Source organism: Polyodon spathula, chromosome 19 (assembly GCF_017654505.1).
Source record: "Polyodon spathula isolate WHYD16114869_AA chromosome 19, ASM1765450v1, whole genome shotgun sequence".
In the NCBI taxonomy this organism is placed as follows: domain Eukaryota; kingdom Metazoa; phylum Chordata; class Actinopteri; order Acipenseriformes; family Polyodontidae; genus Polyodon; species Polyodon spathula.
The window spans coordinates 10464587-10481737 of record NC_054552.1 but is presented as its reverse complement, the minus strand read 5'-3'; the positions used below and the strand labels follow the sequence as shown (position 1 = coordinate 10481737).

The 17151-nt window shown below is 37.1% G+C and overlaps 1 protein-coding gene across 4 annotated transcripts in view; it reads left to right on the top strand.

Moving 5' to 3' along the window:
• LOC121294959 (potassium voltage-gated channel subfamily KQT member 1-like) overlaps positions 1-11168 on the top strand; it is a 338253-nt gene extending 327085 nt beyond the window's left edge. For all 4 annotated transcript variants that reach the window (XM_041219215.1, XM_041219214.1, XM_041219213.1 and 1 more), the window contains one exon: positions 10707-11168. In XM_041219215.1, the coding sequence (XP_041075149.1) occupies positions 10707-10901 (195 nt within the window). In that variant the 3' untranslated portion in view covers positions 10902-11168. The remainder of the gene's footprint in view (positions 1-10706) is intronic.
• The last annotated feature ends 5983 nt before the right edge of the window (positions 11169-17151 follow it).

Below are 17151 nucleotides of genomic sequence, written 5' to 3'. Positions count from 1 at the left end.
TAAAATGTTGAGTATGCATATACGTATTTTACTACAAAGTGTGCAAAAAAGAATTACAATTAAAATACATTCCAGGGCAGAAATATATATTTTATGAAAATGTGACAATGTGGTGACCATACTGTCTGTGTTTACACCTCCATGCTAAAAATAAGTTAACACGTTAGCTAACCACACTAACTCTTACTTCTCCTAAATTCACATCTTACAGACCCTTGTCCTTCAAGCTATAAAAAAAAAAAAAAAAAAAACTCATTGAAGACATTGGGAGAGGCTTCTAATCTGAAAGTGATTTTTAATATTAGTACATTTAATACAAATAATAATGCAACCACCAAATAACAGAGTAATAAATACAAATAAAGCAGCAATGAAAGGGGTAGCCAAACAGAAAATAAAAAGACTTGTAACACTAATCTTGTTTACTGTTTAATGCGATTTTACACAATGATACTGAAACAGCAGCTCTTCTGTTTGTTTTTTAATAAGTACACATCCTTCTCCTGAACCACTGTCACAGAAGCCCCTCTCTTCTGGTGTCTCTGTTCATTTCCCAGAGTGCTGTGCAGTGGTCTCCCTGATGGCTGTGAGGGAGTGGTTCTCTTTTGGTTTTCCACCACGGCCACTGCTGCGTATGACAGGACAGGGGGCCGGCTTTGATGTCGGGATCTTTTGTCTTGGTACAAAGAGCCCTGATTGAAGGTGTTCACGTGATTCTATTTAGTGTTAATTGTGGTGGAGGCATTAAGCTTTGATCAGTTGCTGTTGTGTTTCCTTGCTTGATGTCGCCAGTATCACTGCTTACCTTGCTGGTCCATGCCTTTGGCCTCCTCAGTGGAGGTTCCTTGTGTAACTGTTTTTGTATTCAGGTAACGCTTTATTTGAACTTCCTTTCCTAAAGGCCACGCTTTGTGCATAACTCTTTCTAATCACTCTGAAACCCCAGATAGAATGTAAGTACTTATAATATGTTGTTATAACATTTGTAACTAAGTTCTGATGATATTTCATAATTTAAGTCACAGGAATGCATTTAGCCCTTTCATGCATGAAATATTGAAAATTGGACACAAATATATTTTTCAATGAAAGTGTTTTTAAATCTTTTCCTTTGTTTAATATGGGGAGAACAAATGGCATCCCCATATGAGGCTATCATGCATTTGTGTCTTCTATATGGCCCCATACAAAGACTAGAGAATTTTTTTTTTTTTTAAATATATCAACCATATCAGGTTGTCATGCATGAAAGGGTTAGAAAGCTAAATTTTTTATTCCAGTACTTTTGGTTTGTAAGAAATGTTATGTCAGTTTTCAAAGTTAGGCCTATATGTTGTACATACATGTGTCAGACTTAACTTTTTCTATATCACAAGGATAAGGAGGTTAAGTGACTTGCTCAGTGTCACATAGTGAGTGGCAGAGGTGGGATTTGAACCAGTGCCCTTCTGGTTACAAGCCCTGGACTTCAATCATTGAACCACACTGCCTCCTAGATTGTGGGGCTATGTGGCTATGTGTCTGTCTGTTTAGCTGTCCTTCTGTATGTCACACATTTTATATGCATCTTGGCATCACAAGAAGTTCACATAGTGCAAATCAGTCATTTTAATGTACTTTACAGTGATATTAACACCTAATTTGCTTACTTAATGACGCCCAGGTCTTCAATACCATTTATACAATTTTCTTCCTCTATTGTTTTCTCTACATACTGTTGATATGCATCATGGGTCTCATCTTTCTTGTCGTATTATTTGTTCTGTTTTGAATTTGGTTGTGGAAGAGGGTTGCATTTTATTGACGTCCTTGTTTCCAATAATTTTCTTAACTTGAAACTAAACCCTAAAAGTGCCACACTAAGGACTGTTACCTAATAGAGGAACTATTAGTCTATCTAAGCATTAGACAGGCATAGACTGAACTGCTCCCTCCAGTTAGCCTGTGCTACCACTGCTCTTTGTAGAAAGACAAAGAACTTCAATCCAGAATGTTTCTTAAGCCATCCCAAAAAAAAAAGTAGTATGTGGTTGAGAAACTTGTCATTCGACAAATAAAAAATGATTCACTTACACATGGAATTCCTGTATTTTATCAATACCATCAAAATTAAATCTCACATCAATTGTCTAAATCCTTATTTCCACCTCACCATAACAGAGGGTCAATGGGTTTAAGTAGTTCAGTTTAGCCCCCAGCACTATTAAAAACATGTGGTCTTTTGTTTTTAAACAACAAACACAAATTGGTTTTGATAACTATGGGATCATGTAAAGTTTGTAACATGTTTAATTATGTGCTGTGTTTAAATATAATAGGATTTTTAAATAATTTCGCTCTAGTTAAATTAGTTGTACATAGTAGTTATCCCAGTTAAACATGGTGGAAATAAACTGAAGTGCATCAATGTTAATCTGATTAAATACTGTGGACTGTTTTTCTGATTGCAGTTAGTGCTGTTCTGCTTGTCTTGATGAGCATTTTGCAAGCAGGCTGTATTATATTTACTGTATTTGGGGGATCGGACACCTGTAAAGACAGTTTATATTTACATATCTTGCTTGTTCTGTGGTGATATTTTTCCTATTATCATTCTATTTAACTAAATACAGTAAGTCCTTATTTTAATGGGAAAACACCAACAGCATTTCCCACAAAGTTCCAGCAAAGTCCGCGTGGGAAACGAACCGTACCGAGTCCACCTAAAGAACAACTGTGTGAACAACTTTTGCACACAGGAAACAAACTATACCTGGCTCAGAAGTAAACATTTTGCATGTAGTTGAGTTCATATACTGACTCGTACTCATAAACTCTGCCTTTTCATTGTGGAAATCTGGACAGTGGGAGAAACTGAAGCTCTGACAGAAATTTGGTCAGACACCAAAATCCAAGCCGAACTCACAAAAATAGTCAAATATATTTAGTCTTTTCTTAATTTACTTTGTTTAATGTCGACTGTAGGAGAACCATGCATAAATACATAAACTGCAATATTCTCCTACTGTACACATTCAAGAAATGCATTAATTAAATTAGAGAAGTGCCTCCCCCAGTGCTTCCATAGCAATGTGAAAGAATCTAAAACATGCTATATTAAAAACCGGAGCAATCCATCAATAGTGCCATCTTTCAATATGCCTTGTAGGACATTGTAAACATTCGTTTCACACACCATATAAACAAACCGAGTTCACTTGAAAACTGCATTGTGAACACAAACGGACTTGGTCATGAAAAAAAGGAAAAGGACCAAAAAAACAAAGTTTAGTTCACATCCAAACGAACTTGGTTCCTTTGCACACAGATAAGTATGAACAGCAAGCACATTGATACGTTGTTTCAAGCGAAACGAACGGTTTGTTACGGACCCAGTGTGAATGCCGCCATAGAGTAAAAAAATGTTATTCTAAAATGTCAGTCCCTGTAAAGAAAAAAGTTTTTCTAAGAGCTTATTATTTCCATTTTGGGAGTTTACTTTGCATACTGTTACAATTTAATTGCCATTGTGTTTGTTTCCTATTGATGAAAAAAATGATCTGCTTGCTTTTCCAATGTTTCAGGGTAACCCAAAAGTCACGGTATCTATTGCTATCTTTGCTACTCAATATAGCTTCTTTGAAATTCAAACAGCTCAGCCCTAAACCAATCTGTGTATGGTCTTTCTTTTTATTGGCCATTAATTAGTATTTGTTATGCCTCCTATTTTTAAATTCGTACAATCGGACTCTTGTTAAAACAAGCTGGCAATCAAAGGGCAGGGAAGTGACTGCTTGTACATCAGGGCACTGACCTAAAGGAAAGTAGCAGAAGTCGTTAGTTTTGAACCTGTATTTACTGTTGACTTTGAGCTCAGCAAGAGATTGTGTCATGTGCTGGGCTCCAAATTATAACAGAGTTTCACAGAAGGGCTATATGGCTGAAACCTGGGGATACGTCTGGGGTATTAATATAGGCTGTTAATTTGGAGATGACAGTAGAATCAATGAAGTAGAACCACGATATCATCCAGATATTCATCATCAACATTTTGCATCTTTTTCAGAATGTATTTTTTCATTCTTTGCAGAAAATGTGCCGTGCAAGACATTGTTGGAAATATTTGTTTCTTCTTGGATTGCATTGGCCATTCAATCTTGTTGAAATGCTGTCTACTAAGTTTATTTTAGATCTGTTGTTTTTCAGTGTCATTATTTTTCCAATATTGTAATAGCCACCTGTAGTTAAGTGGAGTTTTCTTTCCTAGACCTCTATATAGGTCTGAAGTGTTGAGATGTGCATTGCTTACACATACAGAAGGTCTTTATTATCGCAGACTTAATTAATCTATTGGTGAAAATGTATAGTTTATCAGATTATACCTGGAGAAGGCAGTTATGGTGTATGGTGAGGGCTGTGATCAGTGCATAACAGTACCCATTTTGACTGTAGGTATATAGCTGTATTTGGATATATACACATAGTATAAACTGCCTGACATCATTAGGACTTGCACCTGGTATTGGGTTGGGCCACCACTTGCCCTGATCACAACATAGCATAAACTCAATATGGTGCTGGGAGGATGCTCATTTATTTAGTCATTAATATTTCAGATCTGATAAGCCTCTGTAAATATCTTTCCACTCTGTTCTCCCCTGTTTTGGCCACATCTCTCTCTTTGTGACCATTATTTCCTTGCTGAAGAGTTCTAATGGCGATGTTTTGGAGCAGCCTAGTAACACGATGGTCTTTGCCACAGTGGCACCTGCACATGTGCACCCACTATCATGCCTCTTTTTAAATGCTGTGCTGCTCCCACATATGTAAAGTGTTGCAGGGATCACATCACATAATCAACCCAATTTGCATGTCTAATTCAGGGTGATGCCAAACCCAATCGGGTAGATGGGTCCTATTAAAGCCTCAGTACTTGTAGACCTGAGATTGTTCTTGCTTTGTACTGTGTTAGGGTTATGTAATTACAGACCTTCATGTTGGGTAAACTGATATTAAACAAGATAGCTGTTTGGTTTAGATACGGTTTAGTCTGTTGAAGTGTGTGTGTGTCTGTTTGTGTAATTAACTGTAAAACAGAACTATGCTACTATTGCAATGGCCTGATGCCAAAATACTGAGCCAAATACTTATTGAGACTTCCTGTCTTTTTTTGTATCACATTTTCACAACACTGTGTACTTACCATTTTTGATCATCAGAGATACAAGGCTGTGGGCATGAATTACAGTACCTGGTGTACTTTCAACATCCTGTCCTTAAGTGTGTGGGTTCAGACTTCCGTTAGTTCAGAGACGTGTTCTGCATGCATCTCAAACTGCCTTTTCTGTTTACTCCTCCTCAGTAATTAAAACAAGTCGGGTAATGTTTATAGTACGTGGAATGGAGAGTCCTTGTGCAACTTGGTATAAGACAGGGACTTTTTGGTAATTTGCTGATGGTTACTGACCTTACAAAATCATCTAACAGTTGAATGTGATTGAACTGTTACAAAGATATCTAGTTGAGGTTCAACAGGGTATGATTGGACTATTTAATCACAAACTGGGCAAGGGAGGACATACCAAGAACAGATTTTAAAACAATTGTGTGGTCCATTGAGAAAACAAGTTTTTGGACAGTTTTCAAAGAGATTTATCACTTTTAAATGTGGTGTAGCATAAAGGCAATTAGGTAAAAATCTAAAAATAGAATGGTTCATTTTTCCCTTAGTTTTGGTGTTTTTATGTCATGTTGAGTGGTTGTGGGTTCTGTTTCTCCAATTCTGAATTACCTGCCTTTCGAACTTTGAAATCAGCCTTTGACTGGAGCATCCAAAGTGTCAGGACTGTGACTATTTAACTTTGTCAAGCCCACCCACTCTCTCAGTGTAAATAAGTCACAATTGCACATTATTTGAATGGAATAAGCAAGAGCATTTAGTCCCAGCTTTTAGGCTTCTCCAAACAAGCTCAAAGCAACTGATAACTAGGTAAAGGCAGAATTACAGAACAATGATACTGCTCAATACTGGAGCAAAAGAACCCAAACCCACTCAGATCGATTGCAAACAGCATAACATACGAGAGGAATGCAAACAATTCCAATGACATTTGAATCTACTTACAATTATGGTCACTCACCACTATAACTAGTTTCCGAAGTAGTTCAAAATGATAACCTCGTGCAAAGATCAGAGGCAAATCATTAATTTCAGGTTAGGAGCATGTTCAAATTTGCTGCACACTGACCTTGTTGGTCTATTTGAAACAGGGCTTTTGTATGCAGTATTGTTCAGATTGTTCTTCTGCATTTGCTGATCTTGTCTGTCAGTCAGCATCTCTTATCAGTGTATGCTGTGAGATGAAGCTAAACAGGGATAGGTGAGAGGTCAATAATAATAATAATAATAATAATAATAATAATAATATACAGTGAAATCTCATTAAGACCAGCCTTAATATGGAGGTGGCCTTACTCCAGAGGGTACTGTAGATATTATTTCTTATAATATTTCAAATTTATTGAAATGTTTAACCTTTTTCTCCTGCTATTATTTTAGTTTTCTGTTATGTTAATGTAGTGTTTCAGTCTTTTTTTCCATCAAATTAGAAAGGTTTGTTTAAAAAAAAAAAAAATACAGTTGGTAATCTTTAGAGAGAATATTGAAGGTGCCTTTACTTTGCAGTCAATAGGAGCAAAGGACAACAAAAATTAACATTTTCTTAAAAGTGGTAGAAAGCAAGGTTTTAATGTTTTATCATCATGATGTTAAATGTTAACATGTCAACTTGTTTTGCTTTGGGATAAAGTAGAGTAAACACATTTATTTTGGGGTAAAATTGCTAATTTGATTTAATATCTACTTGACTGTCAATGAACATGTTCCTTTAAATGAAAAATATAATAAATCCTAAAGCATACTTGGTAAATTCAAAGACAAACACTGTGGTTAAGTTTCTGAACATAAGTGAATTTACGTTTCTTTTAATATTTCTAAACAGGATCGCCTCCTCATTTGGTCCTTTGAAAAAAACACATTTGTTAATCGGTTACATTTCTACCTTGTGACATAGATAAGAGCCTTGCAAGATTACTGAACCTGCTTGGATCACCTGATTCATGCCCCCCACACACACACACACTTTGACTGAAGTGGCCTTAAGCCAGGTACTTTATGAAAATGTGTGTACTCTCTGTAGGACATTACATAAAAAAGTAGCATCTCTTTTTGCAGATACAATTTATGCAGTAACTCTTTCAGACAAGGCGATTCATTGTTCATGGTTAACGGTGCTACATAGACTTGCTTTTCCATTTTAAGATTATTTTTTACATGAAAAGTACTACATTTAAAGGTTATGATTAAACATCCCTTGCTTCCCACGTCTCAACTTTTTGAGATACAGCCTTCATATTTTCAGGATTTAGGAAACTATTCAGACATAGCTAAACAGTACAGTGTCACCTGTGATCGAGTATGGCTGTCTGCTTATTATTATTATTATTATTATTATTATTATTATTATTATTATTATTATTATTATTATTGTTATTAATTTATTTAGCAGACGCCTTTATCCAAGGCTACTTACAGAGACTAGGGTGTGTGAACTATGCATCAGCTGCGAAGTCACTTACAACAACGTCTCACCCAAAAGACGGAGCACAAGGAGGTTAAGTGACTTGCTCAGGGTCACACAGTGAGTCAGTGGCTGGGCCAGGATTTGAACCCGGGACCTCTTGGTTGCAGGTCCTTTTCTTTAATCATCATGTTCAGCAAGTAAGGCAATTGGTAAAGACAGCAGAGCGCCCATTCTTTCTTTTTGTTACAATAGTTTTAAAATATATGTATTGTCAATTTTAAAAAAAAAAAGAAAAAAAGAAATGTGTAATTGATGGAAGTAGAATTTGAATCTGAAGATTCTGGTGTTCTATGTAAGTATATAGCAATGTGAAAGCTTTTAACCTGAAAAAAAAAAAAAAAAAAACGTCAAATCAGAACACGCTATCTCAATATGCTTTGCTATGATTGATGCAGGTACTTGCAGTCAGACAAGAGGAAGAGCAGTATTCCTGAGGAATGCTTTAGCCTCATGTGTCCCACACAATGCTGGCTAGGGTTTTGAAAGCCCTGCAGACTTCAGGAAGTACTTTGTGAAGCCAGTCCAGATTGTTGCCATGTCTGAAGGAACAGTGTAGACGTGCTCCTTGGTGATTGTGACAGGCAGGATACAGCCACGACCGTGTGGGCAGCTGATAAGAACATTTTTCAATGGGAATGTCTCAATTGAATGACCATGGGGCTGACGAGCGCACTTTTACAAAGCAAGCACTGAAGCCCATTGCGAACCAGTGTTGAACTGTACAGGAATAAAAAAACTTAAACAGCTTTAAACACTGCCTTACAAGAGGTCCCCTGCAACTTTAAGAACAGGCATTACATTTTTCCACAATTATAAAACACTCAAGGGTACATGTGGCAAAGTGCCCGCCCCTGTGTGTATTTTGTGTTATATGTTGTGTGTTAATGTTGGTGTATAGTCATTGGTACACAGGATATAAACGGGTCTGTGTAACATGAGTGTTTAAAATGTATATTTGTATTTAGGCACAAGGATTGCAGAGCACTTCACGTGCAAGTAAAACGTAATAATATGTGAGCACGGGGAATTGCACTTCATTAATTCACGTGCAGTTGTACCTCGATTCCAGTTGAATGATTGATTAGCAATCGAGTCTCGGTACAGCTGCATAAAAGCAGCATGTTTTCACCCACTCAGGGTTGTGTGTTCGGTGAGTGGAGAACGGGATTGGAGACGGAGGTAATTGTAATAATAATAAGTAAAATAGAAGCTTACCATGTTTTGTTTAGTGTAGTCCGTTTTGTTTGTCTCTCTTGTTTTGGTGAATGTGCCGTGTCCTGTGTTTTTGTTTGTTACAGCCATTTTATTTACTGTTCAGTTAATTCATCAAATGCTGAGCGAATGGCTTCGCTCAGCTCCACCCAACTCCACCTCTCTTTCTGTTTATTTCCTGGTTCCTGTTTCTGGTCTGACGTCCTCCACTCCGGCCGTCTTTGTGACAGTACAATATGTACTAATACTAAAATAAACTTCTAAATTCTTTCTCAATGTCTTCGGTTAAAATTGACTGAAACTGTGTTGACTTGAAAAAGACTTTCAATATAACACTGGTAAAATTGTATTTTAGTATTACTGCATTATATATTTAAAGTCTTATAAAAGATCAACTGCTTTTCCTGTAACATATTATTAGTATATCAAAAACAACATTTGTATTAACTCCTCAGCTACTATAGAGCTTTAAGAAGTCATTTATAGCAATTGATACTTGATCCCAATGAATCATTAGCCACAACAGGGCTTTGCAACCACCAACCACTCCCTGTGTGAAACTGTGCCTTCTACCCTCTGTCCTGAGTCTGTCTCCTCTCAACTCCCAAATGTGCCCATTGGTCCTAGTCTCAAAGTGTGTGTTATAAAGGTAATAGAGCGCTAAAACATGTCTACAGCCTGCAGCGAGAGTACCTGAACAATTATGGTGTTTCTTACATCAACAGGGGCAGAGTGCAGGTGTGCCATCTGTACTTTAAGAGAAGACATGTTTGAGAGCTTTATTGAGGCCACTGGGGTGCTTTGAACTTCTAAGGTTACAGGCTAATGTTTATACTCTTGTGTACCAGCTGTACTTGGAGAGAAAATATGTTTAGGGCCCTAAAGGCCAGCGGTGCTTTAAACTTTTAAGTACATGAATATAAAGTATGTCATTGACATGTTAAATAAAATCTGCACTTCCATCTTATGTTAATCACCTAGCCTCAAAACATAGCTTCTGTGGGCGTTGCAAGGCAAACCTACATTGGCTGCATTTGATAGGTCACTATAGGGGTTATGCAGTTGTTTAGAACTCATACTGGTATGTTAGGGGTCTTCCCCTTTTCAACTCCATGGCCATCTAAAGGAAAGCGTTAGAATTGAAGATAACAATCTAAGCCTTGGTGACAAGTTTAAACAGTTTATGCATAGAATTTACTGATGAGTGAAGTTGGAACGGTGTGATGTTGAGAAGTCACTGTTTCCACAGTTGTAGTATTTTTAGCAGGTTTCCTTGCTGGTTATATTTTGTATAGCTTTGTTAGTTCCAATGCTGTCTCTTTGTCTTGACTTCAGACATCATCTCAGTCTGAAACAGTACCGTTGCTTTTTCTAAAGTTGCGTTTCTCTATGGCAGTATCATTTGGATTACCTCCAGCCCGTGTAAGAAACACTGTTAAACCCTTGGACTGAAAGTTGCAACCTTAACACAATGTCACATGATCCAAAATAGTTTGTGCTATTGCCCACAAATCAGTAAGTGCAAATTGTAGTAACAGATGGACTGGGCGTCTTAATATACTCACAGATTCTGAAAAACTTTTGACTAGTTTTACAAACACTGTTAGGCGCCAAGGTAGCATTAAGTAGTGCAAAATTAGTGCTTATCGAGGTCTATGAAAGACAACTTTATCAAACTTGTTTTCTAACTTGTACAGATGCCTCCATCTATCATAGCTTTTACATGTGTGGAATAGTTTGCCTGGTGTAAAACAATTGGAAAGCTTTAGATACAGTCATGGGGTCTTGTGTTGCGCTAGCAAAGGGATGATCCTTGATGGGCCGAACAGTCATTTTCTGCTTGAGCACTAAGTTAATTTTATTTCTCATCAGATCATGCATATGGACCAGAAGCTGAACCACATTGCCGATGTGCTTAACTGCCTGGCCACTGGTCTTCAGAGTCAGCCTACCCGACCAGCAGTGCGAAGCGGAGCCATGCAGTCCGAATTCCTCTCCAACAGCAACACCTTGCCTACCTACGAACAGCTGTCCAACCCCAGGAAGAACCAGGACCACAGCTCCTAAGTGCCTCCCCCTGCATGCTCGACTGGGAATACTGTTTGAAGATCAAGCCTTCAGAGTTAAACTAAGACTTGAAGACCATTAGGCTATAAATACATTTTATCATAAAAACTTGAATAGAAGGTCATATTCTCACAAGGTGGAAATTGAAGCATTATACAAATCTAAAAGCAGGCTCTCTCAAGTGAGATGTACTGTGTTTTAGAAATAAAAAAAATTGACGGACAGATAATAATAATAATGACTTGCCGTATATATACAGCTCTGGAAAAAATTAAGAGACCACTGCAAAATTATCAGTTTCTCTGGTTTTACTATTTATAGGTATGTGTTTGGGTAAAATGAACATTTTTGTTTTATTCTATAAACTACTGACAACATTTCTCCCAAATTCCAAATAAAAATATTGTCATTTAGAGCATTTATTTGCAGAAAATGACAACTGGTCAAAATAACAAAAAAGATGCAGTGTTGTCAGACCTTGAATAATGCAAAGAAAATAAGTTCATATTCATTTTTAAACAACACAATACTAATGCTTTAACTTAGGAAGAGTTCAGAAATCAATATTTGGTGGAATAACCCTGATTTTCAAGCACAGCTTTCATGCGTCTTGGCATGCTCCCCACCAGTCTTTCACATTGATGTTGGGTGACTTTATGCCACTCCTGGCGCAAAAATTTAAGCAGCTCGGCTTTGTTTGATGGCTTGTGACCATACATCTTCCTCTTGATCACATCCCAAAGTTTTCAATGGGGTTCAGGTCTGGAGATTGGGCTGGCCATGACATGGTCTTGATCTGGTGGTCCTCCATCCACACCTTGATTGACCTGGCTGTGTGGCGTGGAGCATTGTCCTGCTGGAAAAACCAATCCTCAGAGTTGGGGAACATTGTCAGAGCAGAAGGAAGCAAGTTTTCTTCCAGGACAACCTTGAACTTGGCTTGATTCATGCTTCTTTCACAAAGACAAATCTGCCCGATTCCAGCCTTGCTGAAGCACCCCCAGATGAGTCCAGTTTTCAACTTTGCCCAACACCTGGTCGTCTAATGGTTAGACGGAGACCTGGAGAGGCCTACAAGCCATAGAGTCTCGCACCCACTGTGAAATGTGGTGGAGGATCGGTGATGATCTGGGGGTGCTTCAGCAAGGCTGGAGTCGGGCAGCTTTGGCATGAATCAAGCCAAGTACAAGGTTGTCCTGGAAGAAAACTTGCTTCCTTCTGCTCTGACAATGTTCCCCAACTCTGAGGATTGGTTTTTCCAGCAGGACAATGCTCCATGCCACACAGCCAGGTCAATCAAGGTGTGGATGGAGGACCACCAGATCAAGACCCTGTCATGGCCAGCCCAATCTCCAGACCTGAACCCCATTGAAAACCTCTGGAATGTGATCAAGAGGAAGATGGATGGTCACAAGCCATCAAACAAAGCTGAGCTGCTTGAATTTTTGCACCAGGAGTGGCATAAAGTCACCCAACATCAATGTGAAAGACTGGTGGAGAGCATGCCAAGACGCATGAAAGCTGTGCTTGAAAATCAGGGTTATTCCACCAAATATTGATTTCTGAACTCTTCCTAAGTTAAAACATTAGTATTGTGTTGTTTAAAAATGAATATGAACTTATTTTCTTTGCATTATTCAAGGTCTGACAACACTGCATCTTTTTTGTTATTTTGACCAGTTGTCATTTTCTGCAAATAAATGCTCTAAATGACAATATTTTTATTTGGAATTTGGGAGAAATGTTGTCAGTAGTTTATAGAATAAAACAAAAATGTTCATTTTACCCAAACACATACCTATAAATAGTAAAACCAGAGAAACTGATAATTTTGCAGTGGTCTCTTAATTTTTTCCAGAGCTGTATATATATATATATATATATATATATATATATATATATATATATATATATATATATATATATATTGAGATTTCAGATTGAGATCTAAAGTTTTTTTTAAGATTCTGTTTTAATGGATGTATTTGGATCTTGTTGGATAGATGTGAAAAAACTTTTGTATCATCTATGTAATTGGATCTAACTTGTTAGGACCACGTCCATTAGACAAACCAGAGTCTAACCAATTTGGTTAACACCTCAGCCTATCCTCCTGCAACACTATATTGAACATGTTATATGCAGATACATCGATTAGAGAGAGTGTTGCAGTGGGACAGGCTATGGCTGTACTCTGAGATTAAACATGCTTCTGAGATCCCTATTGATGCCACATTAAGGCATTAAAATTCACCAGCATGAAAACAGAAAATTATACGAAGTAAATCTAAACAAGAAGATAACTAAAATTTCACACCAATACTAAGATGGTCTTTTAGTTGAGAAAGCAGGATCATGCATATCTATGTGTCCCTCACCTTGAAACTGGACAAACTCATTTAAGAAACGGGACAAATTTAACTAAAAAAATCTCTTACATTTTTAACTTCTTAAAGCACAAAAACAGATTTTAATAGAGAAAAGTAACAGTTATTGTTTTATGAAATACAGTCAGTTTTGTCTTGCCAATAAAACAATTCTATTTTCTGACATTTATTTAAGGATATTGACAGATGTAATGTCCTCCCTACAAGGAAGATCAAATACATATTTGTGGTGAAATACTATCTCTGGCTTGTTCGAATCTATGGATCTCAGAAACACCACTTTTAAGAATGTCATTCAAATGTGTAGTAGTAGTGTATGAATACGTTCATAATTCTATGTAGCCTGTGTCTCTTAACCTTAAAAATTGTATCAAATTTACCAAAATAGTACTGCAGTACTTTTGACACAGTGAATGGTACCCATAATACAGTATCAGAAAAAAGAAAATATAAAAAAGACTTTATTTAATCCTGTTTAAAATAATTTTGAAAACAATTACTAGTTTATTAATATTGAGCCTAGACAGGTTTAGCAGTCTTTTACTTTAGCTACAGTAATGGTATACATTGCATTGTGAAGTCTTTAATCTGAAATGTATTCATACAGGATTTAATCTTTTTTAATATATTTATCTTATAGCCAAGTGCCTTGTGAGGTTTCCTAAGAGAAGAAACTGAAACTTTCATGTCATTTTGCATGTAATGTGCCTTCTTTTGGCAGTGCTAGTTACACCCTGGTGCTTTCGATATCAGCCAATACTTGATGCCAGAAGTTATTTGATACCAGAGGTAATTTTACAATAAAGTTGCAAACCAAATACTACAGTAATAATTCAAGTAGAAGATTTCTGTATTTAAAAAAAAAAAAGTTTAACTGGCAAGAGTACAGCAGCCAAAAGACAATATCTGCAATGCTGCAAATATAACCCATTTCCACCCATTTTTATACTGCCATATCTGCCACTAAGTTTGACACTGCCAAGTTGGTTAGATAGATACCAGTGTATTCTACACACATGTTTTAGTATGAGTCTAGTCCTCTCCTACTGGAGAAATGGACAGTTTTGTGTCGATATCCTGTTGAACTGGATCTGATATCCTGTTGATGATGGATCATGATGTACACTGTATTGTATGTTGTCATTACTTTGAAGGTGTATGAAGGTAATATCTCTGCTTTGTAAAGATACAACGCTGCACTTCCAGTCTGAACTTGGTAGTCTTGACCGAAGAACATTATCATCTGTAACTTAAAAATGTTCTATCAGAATCAAAATGTTTGTCTGCTTGATTTAGTTTCCTATAGTTTTACTTGACAATAAGTTACATATTGTATTTTATGTAGGTCAGACTTTTAGAAATATATGTGTATATGAGACATGATGTACTTTTTCTTTGCATTTTGACTAGCATGCATTACTGGTATTTTAATAGTAATAGTAACAGTGTATTCAGAGTAGGTACTTTTGGGTCGTAATTAGATAAGTTAGCTTTGTTTACTGGTTAATAGGAGACAATAGGCACTCAGTCAAAGACACTGGACATTTTTTAAACTTAGACGTGCCAAAAGCTAACCATACGACAAACGCGCTGGTGAACAAAATGAGATCTACATGCTTGAACTGTACCATAGACCTTTACAATCTGAAAAGGTCTTCAGGTTTATTTTTATTATGACACAGGGATATGGGAAATTGCTGTATAAATCTTGCTGATTTTGTAATGATTTTTCTCTGTGATACCTAAAGTGTATCATTTACAGTGCAATTTCATTTCTGACTCAATAATTCATTCATCACATTTGAACCAGCTTCTGTGTTATTGTCTTAACCCTAACTTTGATCTGTAATGGGATATAAGTAAATGCACTCAAAAGAAGATACAAGTTGTCCACCAAGCGGCTCTAAACTGATGAACCCTTGTGATTTATTGTTGTGTTCATTTTATTTTTTGCCTTTTAATAAAATAGTCCATCGTTAACAATGACTTTGTTTTACTGCCCTTCATAGTCATAATCATAGCACTCTAATAGCTCATCATTTGTGTTTTGTTTTTTTTCATTGTGTAAAATGCCCACAATATACAGTGCTCTCTTTATATTTAACCATTCCAAAATTCAATATTTCAACATTTTATTTTTTATTTAGACTGCCTAATTATTACCCCTGATTTCTCCCCATTTAGAACTTCCAATTATTTTCCCTCACCACAGTAATTCCCCACACAGCTCTGGGGAACTGAAGGTTCAGAGGGCGTCCTCCAATCCCATGACCAAGTCAGTCTCTTCTTTTACACCCAGGAACTCAAAAGCAGATGTCAGCGAGTTACCAGGCTCTGGAGGACAGTCCTACAGGTGTCCCCTGAGCTCACTAAGCACCTAGCTGGTAGTATCCACTGTAGCACGATGAGGAGAAAAAGTCCCTGCTGGTTTTGATTCAATATTTTATTGATGTGCAAGTCAGATAGCAAAATAAAGATGGAGCACTGTTTTCCTAAAAGATTTTTTGCATTAAAATAATTGGAAACATTGAGACAAACCAGTATTGCTGTCATATTTTTCAAATACTGTACATAACAAGGATAACAAAGTCCCTGACTGGCTCACCTGGTTAAGCAATAGGCATGTGGTGTGCAGGGCACAGTCATAAAGCAAGTGAGCACAGATTCACGTCGTGGCTGTGTGAAGTTGCCAGTCTTTTCTGCTGTTTCCACAGGGAGAGTTACTTTGGCTCTAGGTTAGGGAGGCACTTAGTGTTCACTGGCCTGGCGCCTGGTGAACTCAAGCAGACACCTGCAGTGCTGGCCTTTACCCTAAAGAGGCGATTGGCTTGGCAGTGAGTTCCGAGGCCCATTGACTATCAGTTCTCCTGAGCTTTTGTGGGGAGTTGCTGCAGTGAGGGGAGAGCGTAGCCATACAGTTTAATAGAATAATAGCTGGCATAACGGACTCCAGTTAGCACCAATCTTACACTACTTTACCTAAGGTAACATGAGGTCATCGAAGATTAGTGCTAACCCAGGGTCTGTGAAACCAGCCATAAGTGTGGCATATACATGTAGGTACAGCAGAAAATTCTTAACATGTTTTGCCATATTTGGATAAGCAATGTAAGCCTTCACTATACCCTCACCCCATTAGACATTCCAGGATTAACTCTAAACCTCTGTACAAAATAAAAATACAAATATCTATCCCAAGAAGACTTACCATACTCTATGCTGTAAAAGGCATTTATACACAAATTCAAACAATCACCGATCAGCTAGAAGCCTCTGGTTTCAGCGAATGCCTTTACAGTGCTAACGCAGTGGTCATTGCAGTTATTCAGTACAGCATGGAACCTTGAGGGAAACGAGTTCATATGAGTGCATGTGCATTTAATGTATAATACGTTTTTTGTGCTTCTTTGTTAAATGACAGTACTGAGTTCCTGGAAAGAGACAGCTTAAATGCAGTAGTCTGATGCTAGCAAAGGGAAACCACAAATGGTTTGGTTTGAACAAAAGTCTGAACTATATGGGAAGCAACTGACTGGTACAACAGTTTATATCTCCCTGAGCACAAACATTACTGAACTTCGTATTATGATACAATATCACGTTTGACAGGTAAGGTGAGAGTTCAAGACAAGTGCATGTATTGCACTCTCCTTTTAATTAAGCATAATGTACTTTGAGTAAGGCTGTAAAACTACATTTTATATCATTTCATTCACTTCTAGCTTAATTTTATATTGATAAATATTGATTTGTGTGATACAGACAACTGAAATTACAATTGCAATTTATCAAATAAATATTAGTACTGACACTACAACAAAGGATCACACAATACCTGGATAGATATTTAAGGGTATTGTTAT